General features: G+C 43.3%; 1 protein-coding gene across 2 annotated transcripts in view; it reads right to left on the bottom strand.

The window, feature by feature from the left end:
- The window catches only part of ephb1 (EPH receptor B1), a 197,900-nt gene extending 184,607 nt beyond the window's left edge, over positions 1 to 13,293 (bottom strand). For both annotated transcript variants that reach the window (XM_066709787.1, XM_066709788.1), the window contains exon 1: positions 13,073 to 13,293. In XM_066709787.1, the coding sequence (XP_066565884.1) occupies positions 13,073 to 13,130 (58 nt within the window). In that variant the 5' untranslated portion in view covers positions 13,131 to 13,293. The remainder of the gene's footprint in view (positions 1 to 13,072) is intronic.
- Positions 13,294 to 13,606: the final 313 nt, after the last annotated feature.

The raw sequence follows: 13,606 nt of genomic DNA, 5'->3' as shown, positions 1-13,606 counted from the left end.
TGGGTTGCCAACTTGGCTGAAGAGACGGTTGCTAAATACCTTCCGCGGCAGAGGGCCCGAATCTCGGCTCGTACTACGAACGTGGCGTGTGGTATTTCTGCCTATCCCTTCCCTACATCAGATTACAATGCTCCCACCACCCAAACGCTTGAGCAGAAACCACAGCAATCGTCGTCCTAGATCTTGCACACTTCAGAGAAATGAGAAAATATGCCCTCACTGAGACTAAATGACGCATGTACGTTTTAGCATGGCTGGAATGTAGTTGTTTTCGCTGTGCGCAATTTCATACACGATAAACGGTGAACAAGAAATGGCCAAATATTCAGCCTCCTTATTTGTGTTGTGTCGTTTACGTGTAATTCGGTTAACGGGAGACGATAAACCCTCTAATTTACAACACATTTATTGGCAAACAAATCAGATGGGTGATTTCATGCAGTAATCATAGAACACAGTCTGGGTGAAATGCATAGAGAAATTAACTAATGCAGAATGTCGCTGTGTTTATTTCATTAGTGTTTACTGCTAGAATAACATCGTCCAGATTTAAGATTAAGGGAAATGGTAGGAGGTATCTTCTGTCCAAATAATATTTAATTTATCATCCTCAAAGACCTGTTTGTCACTGGATTCCATTGTGTTATCTGTTATCAGGAAATAGGTCATACGCCGTTAAAAAACTGCGGCATTTCGAATTTTTTGTTTGGATGTAAATATTGCTGGTAGATTATGAGGGTGTTGTCACAGCACAGTGTTACTCTGTGCCCTTTTCCTTCCTCCAGTAAGGAAACAGTAGGTTCAGATCCTGGGAATGACTAGAGAGGAACTGAATGGAGGACTAGGTCTCATTCAACTTTAAACACCCTGAACTCTAACAACACCCAACTGTTGAGAGCACTTTTCCAGGCAGGTCTTCCATATACATTTTCTGTGAAATTATTGAATAAGTGAATAGGTGTAAGTGTAATAAGTGAAGGCTGTCTCTGCACACTGGCATATATTTGCTAAAGGTTTTCAGAAAACAGCTCAGAAGTCAGGTTTCCACCAAGACCTTTCCTGCAATAAAATAAAAAACATTTATGACTGGCTTGATGGAAACAGCAAATGTCGACTGAATTTCGGAAACATTGACCAGAAATGTGTACATCTGACAGATGAGGATTTTTCATACACCGAAATAGTCGGTTACTAATGTCTTGCCGAATAATTTTGATATGCAACAAAGTGCATTTGCAGGAAATTATGTCAAGATGTTAATATTGGTCCATATTTTGTCAGTGGGATGGAAACACACCAAGGCTTGGAAAATGCACACATATGTTTTATGCTTAAGAACATATTCGATAAGTGGATGGAAACACAGCTAGAATAAACTTAGTAAAACAGCAACTAGGGTATGCTGTGAACTACTTTTCTGTTTTTTTGTATTAATGTGTCATGTACATTATCAGAGTAAAGTACTTACAAGGGCAATATCCCATCAGTTCAATGAAAGCGCACTTTAGAAACAGACGAGGGTATTTTACTGACAAGGATACCGAGTTCTGACAAAACTACCTTTAAAAAAAAAAAAACAGATCTCCAGTATGGCATATATAAAAAAAGATAAAAAGCTGTAGATATTAATAGTAAACAGTCACAGGGATGATCTGAGAAGAAGAAAAAAAAAACAAGTTAATGATCTCAGTCTTTCATGGCCTCATCCACAGCCCATTAGAGCTTGAGATGTTTCCTGCAGCAAAAACACACTCTGCGCACTGTTTGAAGAGGAAGCCGCGATTCCCAGTGGACTGAACTCGTATCACTGTTAACATAGCTGCAGCAGAGTGCCACTACGCCTCCCCGTCATGAAGACTAGGTGCCAGGACAGAGGAGGAGCGTTTCTGTCTGTTTAAAATCAAGTATGAGCTTCTCAGATTCTATGGGGCGGCCTTGTTCTTGTCTGGAATCCTAAAGTCTGCCTAAATCAATTTTCCAGCCCTAAAAATCCCAATCAAATAAGTGTAAATTTATGTCGTTGGCGTTAACTTTAACTTTACAACAGAATCCGATCTTGCTGAATTTTTCCACGACAGACGGAGAGAACGGTTTGGCGAGCACGGAAAATGGCGGACCGAAAACACCCAAGTGGTTTTTGGCTCCTCTTCATCACATCGAGACTGGAAGATATGCTTTTTTTACACAGCTGGCAGTTTCGGGGGTCCCCTCTTATCTGGCCGCAGCAGGCAGTCAAGTCTCTGGTTGGCGGCCAAGACATGACACCCACCCACCCTCCCTCCCAGCCCACATGTTCAATCCTATTGCCCTGAGAGACAACAAGTAATTAAAGCGAGGCTTCACTTTTTTTTTTTATCATCCCGCCGCTTAAAAATCAATACCTAATTACCTGAAAATGCTTTCTTTACACCCAGACCTCGTGTCGGACTGCAGAGCAGCAGAAACCCAACAGTCAGACGCGCTTCCAGAGGTCATTACTGCCTCTGCCACTCCATCACCAAGCTGTCCACATTCCTGTGCTGATTTTCTTTTTCATTTATTTTCTCTTTTTTTCCCTTCTTTTTAATGGCAGATTGGGGAGTTCTCCGCCAAAAGAAAACCCGGCCCGGTCAAAAGCTAGAAAGCCTGAGAGATTACTGTTGTCATAGCAATCAGTATGGCTCATGTTGTGCTGAAGCCATACCTGAAAACTGTGAAAACAAAATGGTATTAAAATCGCCAAACTTGGAAATGTACAGGGCGGTTAAAACAGAAAACTCTGAGGCATACTTGTCCAGTTGCATACAACCCACAATGAATGATGATGTTAGTTTAAATAATACATACTTTCTTTAACTGTGCGATGTGTTTTCCAGACCAAACCCACATATTTTCTTTTGCTGCTGAGGAACTGAAAACAGTGGCCCTCAACTCATGTTTCTAACGTGACCAGATTCCAACTCGTACGGATATTTCAGTCCGAGTTGTGTTTCCAGCAAAGCCCATGGAGACTGGAAATAATAGGAATAGTAGGAAATGATACGTTACAAACTGAGCATGTGTAGATGTAGTAAAGGGTGGGGGAAAGAAACATTAAACTGAAGGGAGACATCACATATTCCAGATTGTGAAATTTGATGCAAAAACTATAGCGTAGAATTAATATTCTCGCTTATCCTACAGTAAACTTAATTAGATTAGATTAAAATCACTACCTTACTTCCTCTGATTTAAGACACTGAATAAATTAATGCTCCACTTCCTAAAAGTCATCCAACACAACAAATGTTGAGAAATTGAAGGTTGAACGCTTTATTTTGTGTTCTTTATCAAAGTGGTTGACACAACTACAGTATGGACAACATGCTCAGTGTCCTAGTGGCCCTACAACTGAAGATCTTGCTGTTCCCACCTTGTAATTCAATCCTATTGGCCATCACTGAGCATTCAATGGCTCAGACAATCCCAACTCATTCACCAGCCTCCTGCCCAGCTGAGCCGCAGCTCTGAACCGTGCAGCAAAATTAAATCATTATGCCAGAGTCCCAAAACAGATTTCCTGAAAAGAATAATAAATGAAAGCCTTTGTTACTCACTTCCCTGAAATCACTGTTTCCCCCCCCCCCCATTCTTGGCAGACCTCACTGCCCATACTTCCCCTGTGTAAATACTGACATGGATTCATATTTCCACAGAAGAAAAAAAAATCTGAAAAAACTTCTCTGTGCTTCGGAGGGAAAGAAATTAACCAATTCCTCCGACGCGTGCTGAGAAGCAAGAAAGAGGGCACTGCAAGTTTTAATTAAAATGTCTTACTTCTCCGGGAAAAATGCTAGATCCTAGTCTAACTGCCTGTGCAATTCAACAATGGGGCCTTGTTGTGGGAGTTAGAGGCCCGTGCTTTCCGCTGGTGCTAGATTTTATTAGCTGGAGCTGCCAGGGTAGCAGGACATTGTGCCCATGTTTCCGAGTTCATAAACACAGGGCTCAGGGACGTCCTTGGACAACAGGTATCGACTGGAGCTGGGTTTCATATGGAGACTGGTATGGAAGAAAAAAAACAAAAAAAACATTGCTGAATTTGCTGCTGCTTTATGTCCTCTCTGGGGCACCTTCCAGCCCTTGCTAAGATACATCAACATGTGTGTTTCTACAGGTAATGAAAAAGAGGAAATGAATAAAGTGGCCGGGGTTCTCACAGAAACAAATGGTTGTCAGTTTCCATAATAAGCTCTCCAGTTGTTAAAGCTATTTGCCGAGTACGAGTTTCAGAACTGCTTTTGGGGAAGCAGACATGATGAAAGCCTAGATAATGCACAGCTGTAATTTAACCATAATCTCCAGCCTCTCGTAAAACGCCTCCGACCACTGGGAGTTTTCCATCGCTCAAACCAGCGGGCCGCGCAGCACACACACCCCAAACCCCAGCTCCCGTAGCTGCCGTCGTTTTCTCCTCCTGCGGTTGCGGAGTCTGGACGGAGCCCATTTGCTGCAGTGCATAAATTCATATTCACCTCCCCGCTCGGCTTTCGTTTTTTTGTTCCTTGCGAGAGGTAATTGGGAAATAATGAGGCTGCCTTCGCGAGCCGCTGCGGTCGAGCGTCCTCTTTCATTGCACCTCGAGGTATCATGTCAGCGGCTCGCTCGCTCGCACTCCCACGCTTCCTCATTACAGGGCTGCGCCCCGCGCCTCTCACCGTGCCGCCTGCGCTGATTAATCCTGCTCTCACTAAGAGAGGCCTATCAATATTCCAAGGCAGGCTGGAAGTACAAGGTAAACAAGCTTTTTCAAAGTGGCACAGTGTTGTGCCTGGGAAACCTTTCTGTGGAAACCCTAATGTCCCTAATGGAGGTGTGAAATTCCACATGCAGGCCAGGGTCTGTCTTTCCGGTGCCGTGCAAAACTGTGAGGCAAGAACAACTACTTTTTCATTCTTATAAGTGTTTTTCATATCGAAAATAATAACGGTTGCCACGTATATATTTATTTTTAAATCCTCCTGTCATTTGCGAGACAAGGCCTTGCTCCACCAAACACAGAACTGCGGAGCTCGCCAAACCAGATTAATCACTGGTTGACACTCAGCGCTGCCCCTCACAGAAAAGGTGAGGAGGCCAGGGAGGAAGGAAAGAAACGACAGAGAGAAAGCTGTTCCCCCGGCCTACAGCGAAAACAGAGGTGGATCCGAGGCTAAAGCGGGCCCCCATGTCGGTCACGAGATGTGACGGAGACAGCAGGGCGAAAACGAGGCCGGCGGGTCAAATCCTGCCCCTCGGATAATGGGAGTCAAAGTCCAACGACCCACACAGCTGTACGGCTTCGACAATCCTCAGCCGAGCTCGAGCGTTTGCAGCAGAAAATGTATTACAGACAGGAGAGTTGGGAGACGGGGGAGTACAGGCAGGCCGCGCGGAAGAACAGACGGGAGGATGGGTAGAAATGGGACCCTGAATGAAATGCACCTGTGCAACTCAGACATTAAATGATAGAGATAGAAATTGAATGTGGACGGTTAGCATTCCCATTCTGTGGCCCCCAATCCCGGCCTCTAGGTTCTTCAATCAGTGACTCGGATCACGTTAACCTTGACTGACTAAGCTAATAGTTGGTGTAAATAAGTCATTCAGAGAATAAAAACCAGAGAGCGAGTCTATTGGTTCACAATGTCATTACAGACCGAAAGGAGTAGTAGACAGATGATAATAAACACACCATGGCAAATTAGATCATTTTTCAGAGGAGCCTAAATTCCTGTCGCTTTACACCTGTTACAGGTCGCTACATATTCAGGTTTGCTTTGAGGATCAGTCTTTGAGTGAAATCCCTTTGTGTTAGTAGCTTCCTCAACATAGCACTGACTCATCTACTGATGTATTCATTTGATTTATTTAAAGCACACTTTTTTGCGTTGTTGTATTAATTATTTAGCTGTATTGAGACTTTTCTTCTAATCTCGACTGATCTACAATGACAAAATAACTAAGGGCTGCAAGATATAAAGAGAGGAAGAAGAAAACTACTTTTGAAGTCTCTCGAACATTATTCAAATGAATAAGACGTTCTGCATGTTTCATTAATTGCACTGACTGTACAAACTCCTGTCCCTGTTTGGAGACATTTGTGTCATTGTGCAAATAAACATTGACACATCGGCTGTAGTATACCAGTATATTGACACATCGTGGCATAAACAATATATTCTTAGATTAGAAATAACTGCATATAGGAATCATAATTTCACTTAAAGGCAATTAAGTGGACCCGATTGATTTTTAAATTAATTTCATATACATTAATAGACCTGGAAGACTTAATCAAAAAGAGGAATCTCATTTTCCAGAGCACTGTGAACTATATGAGTTAATAAAGACCTCTACTGCAACCTCTGTACTAACAAATTAATGTGGGTTAAAGCCTTACTCTTAACATAATACACTCTAAGATTATGTTGTAGAAAAACCAAATACGCCGTGCTTAAAAAAGCTCGGGCCCTTGTTATGTGCAATCGGCTTGAAGTGGTCATAAATTGGATTTGCATTAGATTGTGACGGAGGAAAAAAAACGCATCGTTTGGTGCAATAAGAGAAACACGGCACACTGCATTTCCGCCATCGAGTCACTTGATTAGATCCTGATTGTGTTGTACACTCCAAGCATGCCCGATAAATTAAGATTTATTTCTGCACAATTTTTACAGCCCACTTATCCTCACAACGACATTGTATACAAGAGTGTCACATCTCCGGGAAACAACCAGTCGAGAGAAAATTGACATTCAACGCACAGATGTAATGCCATTAACCTGAAATCTGAGGCGCGCAATAACAGCTTGGATAGGTAGCTCTGAATAATGTCAACAACAAAGGCTAGAACAGCACGTTTCAAATGGACTTTAATTTACTTTTACCCATGTCTGCAACAGGATCTGCTTTTGCCATGCTTTCAATTCGATGGTGCCCAGACCTTGGACCCAGGACTTATAACTCCTAAAAAATGACCCTTCCAAGATTGTTTTGATGCCTAGTCACAACCCCATTTTTGATTTAAAGAATACAACACAAATAGTCTTATCAACGCCCTGTTTAAAACCTCTGGCTCACAAGAGACACTTCTTCACACAGAGAGTTGTCACAATCTGGAACAAACTCCCCAGCGATGTGGTTGCAGCTGAAAATTTGGGAACATTTAAAAATAGACTGGATAGGATCCTGGGATCACTTAGTTATTAATGGACACCAAATGAGCACGATGGGGCGAATGTTCTAAAAGACAAGTAGCAGGATGCATTAAAACTGTGCACCAGTACTGGTTTTAATGGTTAACGCTACAATACACATTTTTCTCTCACTAGATACCTAGACAGTCCTATTTCTGGCAGTTCTGTTTCTAAAGTACCTCAGACCATGTGTTTCTTTCATATCGCAGTCATGTTTACCCTGCCCACAATGCCTTGTATATTTAGACAACTTCAGAGCTGGTCAATTCACATAGAGAGAGAGTTAAAATAAGAAAGGCAGCTGCTTTGATTGAATAAACAACTTTGATTAGCCCCCATTAGTGTGAGAGACTGTTGAAACGGTGCGCTCGAACGCGGGACATGTAGTTTTCTTCTAACCACAAAAAAAAGAGAGGGGGAGAGAGAGAGAAATAAAGAAATGAAACAAGCTAGAAAGAGAGAAGGGGAATTTGCATGTCATTAAAAACATGCTCCGTTCGGTGTACCACCAGATCATTATTCACAGTGGCAATCGTAATTCCCCACACTTACAGCAACATCACTTATTTCTATTTGCCCTGGAACCAATTAAACCGAGATTGGCCCGCGCGCTGGATGCCTGGAATAGAAAGATGAATTAAGAGACAGGGAGGCATCAACAGGGACATGCTGTAAAATTGAAGCTCTTCTAGCGGCAATCTCTGCCCATTAAATTGCCCGAGGCTGATTGTTTTGGTTTAAGGCACATTAATCAGGGAGAAGGAGAGAGGGGACGAGCGAGAGAGACACGTGCGGGAAAGGTAAGGGGGCGGGAGGGCGTGCGAGGATAGCAGGAGAGGAAGGAGGGAGAAGTAGGAGGAGGAGCACGTTAGAGAGGAAGGAGGGAGAGAATACTCCCTTTAGACATAACTGCACTGATTTAATAATAAGATGTAAAGAAATATATTAACTGGTCACACCTGTCAGTCTGTGTCTGCGATTTCTGAGGCTTTGACAACACTTGTGTCACAGTGAGCGAGAGAGAGAGAGAGGGAGAGAGAGAGAGCGAGAGCGAGAGCGAGAGAGAGAGAGAGAGAGAGAGAGAGAGAGAGAGGGAGAAAGGGAGAAAGGTAGAGAGGGAGGTAGGTAGAGAGGTAGGTAGAGAGGGAGGGAGGGAGGGAGGGAGGGAGAGTGTAAGAGGGCAAAGTGTTGAGGTAGCTTTAGGCTGTAATCACAATTAAGTAATTTTTCAAAACAGAACCCATTTTAATTAGTTAATCACCCAGTTCATTAAGCAATGATTTCAAAGGCAGGCACTGCCAGCAATTACAGACCTGGTCAGCAGTAGCCCTGAAGCCGTGCCAAGAGGCCTGCCGCGCCGCGGTGATCAATAACCCTGCCGATTCAATTTTACTGTTCAAAGCCGGGGCTGGGGATATTGGAATGGTTATAGGATGAGTTGTGTGTGTGTCATAAACGCCGATGAATTTAAACTTAGGATCTTGTAATTACCGCTCTGCGGGGCCAGGGGAAATGTGCACGGAGAGAAAAAAAAAAAAAAGACTAGCATATATTAACTTGTATGCACTGGGTACGCATTATAGCCTTGCATTATAGGTAAAAGAACATGCTGTCCATCAATATGTTCTTATTAGAACTAGTATTCAACACAAAGACAATTACTACAGCTTTTCAACAGCATGAGATGGAAATTAAAACATTAACTATGACAGGTGAGTGTCACTGTCTGTAGATCAAGCATCATCAAAACGTCAGTAAACCATTAAAGTGTATTTCATATTATAGACATTATAGAAAGGCAATTTTTCAATTAGTTAAGGGAAAAAACTCTAAAAAATAATTCTAAGATGTAGAACTCATTTCCATATAACACCTGTAGTGTCACCGGTCAGTGTGTCTGTATTTGACCAAGGAGAAGACTTATATATATCCAATCTAAGTTGTTTTGCTTGGTTATAGCACATACTATGGTAACTACTGTAAAACCTCATTCCAAAGGCCTGCATGGCTGGAGCTGCTCTGAATTCAAAGGGAGAGAAACAGCTCTGCTCCGAGAGAAAGCATCTCGTTATTTAAGATTCAACCTATTAAGTCGCCTCAGCTGCAGTGATAAATTAATCACTGTTCATTAACACCTGAGAGAGAGATCTTTGGGATGCAGCGGCTGTGATACTGAAATTGAAGCTGGGTTGTGATAGGCTGGCACTCTCGATGAATCGTGGCTGATTAAAATGCAACATGCCATTGAAATTCACTGGGTGCACCACATTTTCTGGACTGCTCAGAGTGCAGACATGTCACATTAAGGGTACAGAATAATCGGATTCCCACAAACAACCACCACATCCAATTCAAGGATCTCTCTAAAATAAAAGAATCCAAGCTCATCAACAAAAGTCTACTACTCTGGGTTTCTGATAACTGCACGACCCCCGTCTTAATTCAGTCCAATCAACTGGCACCCTTAACCATTTAATCTAGGCTGAAATCTAGTCAACAATTGCAATAAGTACGGTTTAATTAACAATACAACATTGTTCCAACTGAAGGATGTGAATACCTCCACCCACAGCTGCAGGGACCTCAATTCCAGGCACAAACACTGGCTGGTTTCTGCTGCAGAGCTCGTAATAAGCCCTATTCCCTCAGAAGCAGTCATCCCAGCACCAGAGAAATATTACACTTTGAGCAGAGAAGCGGTGACCCCAAGCAATCAACACAGCATACTAAACAGCCTGCCCTGCTTTGTACAGACATTACAGCTCCTCACCTGGGATGTCTCCCGATGCTTTACCCAAAGGCCTGGTAGCATATGCCCAGAGAACAGGCCACGGCAGACCCGCTCCCTCTCCCTCCCAGTGACAGATGGAGACACGCTGCCCGACACTTCCCCCATCTGCGGGGCGAGCAGAGAGTCCTTCTGCTGAAGTATATGCACACTTAACACCAGCGAACAGCACAGTCCATTGAGTACAACATGCCCTGTCAGTTCGGGGAAGAGGCGAAAAACGCACTAAATTGCTAGGAATCGTTTCCAGTTCGATGCACTTACAGTTCTGGAGGCCTGCAGTTTGCAAAAAAGACTCAGGTGTGTACAGTTTGTGGATGTTGATCGGGTTACAATGGATTGAGCGGCCCTAAGTCACACATTAGCCAATCAGACCTATTATTTAATTATTAGCATTAGTGTTAGTAGTAGCAGATGAACTCTAATCTGATCTCTAATGGAGATAGCTGATTCATTTATAACATGTTAACATCTGCAGTACATCATTGTAGAAGCACACAATACGTGCACCCTGAGGACAACAGTGTAAGCATTTGAAATATGTAATTAAACCAATTATGTTTGGAGAAGGTACTTTACAGCACGCTGGGTCAGATCTCCGCCACAACGCAGTTTCTTTGGAGATAGTCATCAAGATGTGACTGATCTGAACCCAAATGGTTGAGAGAAAAGTCAAGTCAAAGTGGGAACAGGGGACACCTGTGGTAGGATTTTGATATCAGCTTTTGTGATGATATAGCATGTGCAGCAGGAAAATAACGCATAAATGCGCCCAGTCATTCTGTAGCTGAATTCTCTGGCTTGCATTGGCAATATGGTGCACAGCGGGATGCCAAGAAAGGAAACGGCACACTGAACACACCCGGACACTAATTCTGTATAAATGCGGTCGGATTTCCAACACATCAGGCAGACCCTGTATCTGGAGAATTGGAGATTTACCGGTAGACATAATGAAGGCTGTAGCTGTGTGCAGACAGCATAATGTGCAAGGTGGTTAAAATGCATCAACACAGAGATGATTGAGATACATATCCAACAGGCTATTATTTCGAGAGAGAGAAAAAAAAATGCATCGGACCACCAATGTGGCAGACCTGACACAACCTAGCCGTAACGGTGGAGAAGAAAAGCCCAACAGCTCGTTTATTTCCATCCTCTGTAGACGGCACCACACTTGCGAGTTAGACACATATTAAGTGTCTGGCTAGATTATTGCAATTGTACAGTTAGCAGACTGGTGAATGGGGGTCTCGCAGGTATGTTGTGAAATGTCTAGTTTCCCACAATTAGAGGGGAAAGTAAGGGATTCTTTGAAGAATGACACAATGTATCAAGACTGGTCGTTACAGTAGCCTTACTCAAACAGACGCAAATCTGTATGCAAATTACCCAGCTAACACAAGACTCATAACTCATAACGTTGTAGTAACGTATTATTGTTAGCTGGGCAGGAGTTTACAAACAATATTCCCAAAACGTTATATTCTTGCAAACGAAAAAGCACCAATCTGGAGTGCCAGAAGGCTGTATTCGTTGTCAACCGCTGTTTTGCAGGAAAAAGACAAACTTCACGTTATATCTGTTAGTGCAAGAAAGCGCAATGTGCATTAAGTAGTAGACCGCGGCGGAATGTTGATTGGTCATTCAATTAGTTGTCGCGTTCATTTTTTTAATTGCGATACTGGAAAGTCAATAGCTGGTGCGTTGCAGGTCCTGGTCAATGTTAGACCTGCAATCCACTGTTAAGAGACCCAACTTCCCTGCCCCGTAACGCAGCTGAATAGACACTCAATATTAGATCTCAGCAGGAGCACAGACTTCCCCCTGGGGTTACACCTCCCTCCAAATCATGCATTATATTGCCTTTCTCCGCTTGACCTATTCATGTGGTCCATACAAGCTCTTCCGATGGCCTTTTGGGAAAATCTACCGTAAACCGAGAGGATAACATTGGGACAAAATTATGATATTACTGTTAATATCCTCTCTCATTTCAAAATGCGATATTGGTTAACATGTAGGGGAAACTAATGTTAAAATAATGCACGTTTACACCCCTATTTCATAACTACATAGGGTGAAAAGTATAAACAGTTGTTTATATCTCAAATAATCTTAACTACATGCTATCTGTTATTTTGGATGCAATATGTGCTACAATAACACTACCGCTACATATTCAAGCCAGTGACCCATGCACTTCATGCGTGGCCTCTGCAGTGTAGATATCGGTATTAATACCTGGATTAAACACATACTTGTTATAGGTCACTTTTCTATACTCCTTATTTTTACATTTGCCAAAGAACATAAGGATGTCACAAAGCAAAGCCCAGCTGAACGCTCTCCTGCAGCAACATGTCATTCAGCCCGGGGTGTTTCTCTGGACCCCAGCCGCTAGTTATCGCATTGGGGTTTTGCACTAAGAACATGATGTACAGTTATATATAGTGTATCGCTTGGAAAGTGGCTGTGCTCAGGTGAGCCCAATGCCACCATGGCTCACAACGCGACCATGTTTCCGTGTTTGGATACAGTGGGCACTGAGCAGATCACAGCCACCCCTCACTCGCGCTTCCCCCCTTTCTGGATAAAGTAAGAGGATGCATCCCAGGCTTCATCCACAGCTATGCTCCGCAAAAGTAGTCCACAGACATTCATTGACGCCTGACTAGAGCCAAAGAAAAGCAGGGGGGACAGGTAACCTAATTTAATTCAGCATCTAGGTATCCACCAGTTCCTCCGGGCTGGCAGCTCGTTTCTGGGCTACACCGCACTGCACTGCAGCTCAACAGCATCCTAAAGCCCACAGTTACACTGGAACCGAAACCCAGCACAAGCATTAGTTGTGCTCAAGAAATGAACCAACCAAACAACTTTTTTTTGCCTTTTTCTATATGCATGCAAAGAAAAGAGAGAATAGCCTCCATATGTGTATGCATGTTCTCGCCATGTCGGACCACAGACTCCAGCAGTTGGACCTTTCACAGAAACCACCGGGTGCCCAAGTGTTCCCTGGAAATCGCATTCCGAACAGCATTTAAAAAATAAAAATAAAAATAAAAGACCACAAAAAAAAAATTACCTTCCACCGCAGAAACCGTAGTGATCAAACATAAAATCGCAAGCAAATCCACTGTCATGGCAAAGTTATTCTCCTCCTTTCCCCCGTGTATGATGGACACCAGGCGCACACAATCCTCCAGTTGTCACAAAGCGGTATTCCAGTGTGTCTCTCGCACCCTTCAGCACTATATACTTTGAGTCACATTGCCAGCCGTAGTAAGTAGTGTGTGAGAAGCAGCTTTGGACGCTGAGGTTTGCAGGGGGGAGGTGGGGGCGGGGGTATGGGGGTGGAAGAGGGGTTCCGAGAGATCCCCCCCCCACCCTCTGGCCAATCACAGATCTAAAATTGAAGACCCCGAACCAATAGGCAACGGGCGCCTCCTCCCACCACATTGTTTGACCAAAAAAAAAGGGAAAAAAAAAAACTTTTCACTGGCCTATATGAGCGTGGGGTCCGTGGGAAAGTGATATAGCGCCGCCCAGCGGTGCTATCTGGGAATTGCATTGATGCTTTCCCTGTACACGGGTTTTAATCCAATGATCTAAAACTGAT

The sequence above is a fragment of the Amia ocellicauda genome, chromosome 7 (assembly GCF_036373705.1).
Source record: "Amia ocellicauda isolate fAmiCal2 chromosome 7, fAmiCal2.hap1, whole genome shotgun sequence".
In the NCBI taxonomy this organism is placed as follows: Eukaryota; Metazoa; Chordata; class Actinopteri; order Amiiformes; family Amiidae; genus Amia; species Amia ocellicauda.
This window is presented reverse-complemented; position numbering and strand designations above follow the sequence as displayed.